We start from the raw sequence: 2,795 nt of genomic DNA on the forward strand, positions 1-2,795 counted from the left end.
TTAAAGGAAAAGAGCACTTTTAGATAAACAAGGCAATAATATATGGCACTCGTGGAGGTAGGCAAACAAAGTTCTTTATGAACCGCAGGATTGCTTGTAATAAAGATTTAAAAGCAAAAGGAAAAGCAGTAGAGCTGACTATTTCTGTCAGTGGCAAGTTTTAATTTAGAATGTTTGTGATAACGTAAGAAAAGTATTTGAAATGTTTTGCCACTTGCTTGAGCAACTTTTTTGTGCTGTGTGTAAGCTATTCTGCAACAATTGAACGAGTGTAAAAACAAAAATGCACTTCATGATCGAACGTTTAGGTGAGATAAATATATATTTTTGAAAAATGTCTAAAGAATGCTCCCCTCCACCCTTTAAAGTAAAAAAAAAAATCCCCTCTCACAAGAGTCACCTATAAGAGGGAAATTCCCCCCATTTTCAAAAATGAAATTCAGGCCCTGAATAAATGTCTTAAATTCCTGATTGGAGAATAAAATAATTCTAATTCATGTCTGCAAAACAATAATAAAAATAATCATTTAAAATAATTCTACATGATAAAAATAAGGCTTTAAAAAGATCAGTATCGGTGATCGTATCGGCAGATACTGCTTTCTGTGATCGGTGATCGGCCTCAAAAATCCTGATCGGAGCACCCCTAATAAATATCATTGTTTTTCTACCGCAGTTTGCATCTATAATTTTCTATGAGTTACTTTGTGTGTGCTTTGTGTAAATTCAGAATCAGTTTTTGGTGGCCAACTTTCAGTGCTTCCCCGGTTATTTTTGTTATTGATGTTTAGTTGTCTAGTGCAGTGTTTCCCAACCGGGGTGCTGCGGCAACCTGGGGTGCCGTCTGTCGAGAGCAGGGGTGCCGTGTAAAAAATAATTTTTAAATATTTTTAAATTGCTAAAATGTTCAAAAAAAGCATCTATTATATAATATCCATTTCTGATGTCGCCAGTAATTAGAGATGCACCGAAATTTCGGCTGCCGAAAATTAGCCACCATTGATGGACAAAATGTTTTAAATAATATTAAAAATATCTGTATGACATTATATTCTGCAGTTCTTCCCTGTACCGAATATCTATACTTTTCAAATTATCATATCGAAGTTAGAAATTCAAATATTGTGACAAAATTAATTTTGTAGGGTGACAAAAGGTTGGGAAACACTGGTCTAGTGGGTCAAGTAAAATTCTCTCTCACTTGCCCCTTTAAAAAATCTGCTTGTCCCGTACAAGCATAAACCGAGCCCTGTGGTGGTTTCCCTGTGGTTTACTTTGGCCCCACACATATTACAAATTGCGAATTTTGTGTCGTCTTCACTCACAGTGAAGAAATTGCACGCAGACGACATGTTTGTTTACATGCGGATGTGAACGTGGCTGTGACGTCAAAATGCACCGGCTTGGAATCGGAAAGATGTGAGACTGACCTGTCACCGGTCCGGGCCGATCATGCGGAAAATCAGCTGGCCAGTCAATTGGCGCATCTGTAGTCCAAAGTGCTCTTTTTCACACCCATGTGATGCTGTCATACTCCAAAAATTACAACAATAAAAAAAAGTTCCATAAAGTGGTCCAAACAACTTGTGCATATTATATCATATTATATTTACAATCTCAAGGTGTGTTGTGCCGGTTGTGATATTAGTGATATAAAACATTTCTTATGTCTTTTCCTTGACATCAAAGCTCAAGTGATGCCTCTCAAATTTGAATGAGTTTTGAGATATTTATTTTACAGTAACAGACTGTTTTTCATCTGCGTTTGCAGCAAGAGAAGAGAATCTTCACCAACTTCCACCGTCAGCTCTTCTGTTGGATTGACAGCTGGGTGGAGCTCACCATGGAGGACATCCGCAGGATGGAGGAGGAGACGCAGCGAGAGCTGGAGGAGGTGAGAATGACATTTGCACAGAATTATGGTCTGAAGCATGTATATTTTCCTCAATTGCATTTGTTCCCACACATCCTTGGCAGACCTCCTTATTCCCAGCAGTACAGATCATGAAACGCTGTTCTTTCCACTGTTTTCTTTTTTTTTTTTGGTCCATTCATGTATGGTTTTTAAAGGTCAAAGGTGTAATTTCTGCGCCTTTAGTAGAATTGCTATCATTTTTTAAAATAATTAGGCTGAATTAAGTGTCAAAAACTGCTCAAACTGGTTTAAAATTGCAATTAAATAAAATGACAACTCATTTTGAAAATAATGACTTACTATAAATAATTGCATTAGGTTCAGTGAGCGAATGTTATTTGTCATTGTCATTCCAACTGATTCAGCAAGTGAGTTGCCTAAATGATTCGGACTCATTTTAATTCAATTATGGATTCGATTTTAGTTCCTGGCAGTGTTGTTTTAGTATCAATGATATACTATTATAGTTTTTTATAATATTTTGAATTCAATTTTATTTTTATAATTTCTGTTTTAACTTTCATTTTTGTTAAGATTTTAGTAATTTTGTGTTACTCATTTTTATTTTTTTAATATGTCTATATAGTTTTTTTTATTTTTTTATTATTTAATTTTATAAATTAATTTTAATTATTTTTTAAATGATTTAATGTTTAGGTATTTTAGTACTTCAAGATAAACTAAAAGAAAATGAGAAATGTTGCTTTGGCAACTAGCTGAAATAATATATGTATATATAGTTTAGATAATGGTAATAACCCTGGATTAAGTCTATTCTATATAAAGATAGCTAATGGCGCTTTTCCACTGCATGGTACGGCACGGTACGGCTCGGTACGGGTCACTTTTTGGGGGGTTTCCCCTGGGTAACGTACCTGGT

At 35.1% G+C, this 2,795-nt stretch overlaps 1 protein-coding gene across 3 annotated transcripts in view; it reads left to right on the forward strand.

The window, feature by feature from the left end:
* LOC107706770 (phosphatidylinositol transfer protein beta isoform) overlaps nt 1-2,795 on the forward strand; it is a 43,970-nt gene that overhangs the window by 19,659 nt on the left and 21,516 nt on the right. For all 3 annotated transcript variants that reach the window (XR_001636181.1, XM_016510583.1, XM_016510582.1), the window contains exon 10: nt 1,772-1,894. Coding sequence is in view for 2 of the 3 variants with exons in the window: in XM_016510583.1 (XP_016366069.1) it covers nt 1,772-1,894 (123 nt within the window). In the remaining variant the exon portion in view is untranslated. The remainder of the gene's footprint in view (nt 1-1,771; nt 1,895-2,795) is intronic.

The sequence above is a fragment of the Sinocyclocheilus rhinocerous genome, unplaced genomic scaffold, assembly GCF_001515625.1.
Source record: "Sinocyclocheilus rhinocerous isolate Xijiao unplaced genomic scaffold, SAMN03320098_v1.1 scaffold864, whole genome shotgun sequence".
NCBI lineage: Eukaryota > Metazoa > Chordata > Actinopteri > Cypriniformes > Cyprinidae > Sinocyclocheilus > Sinocyclocheilus rhinocerous.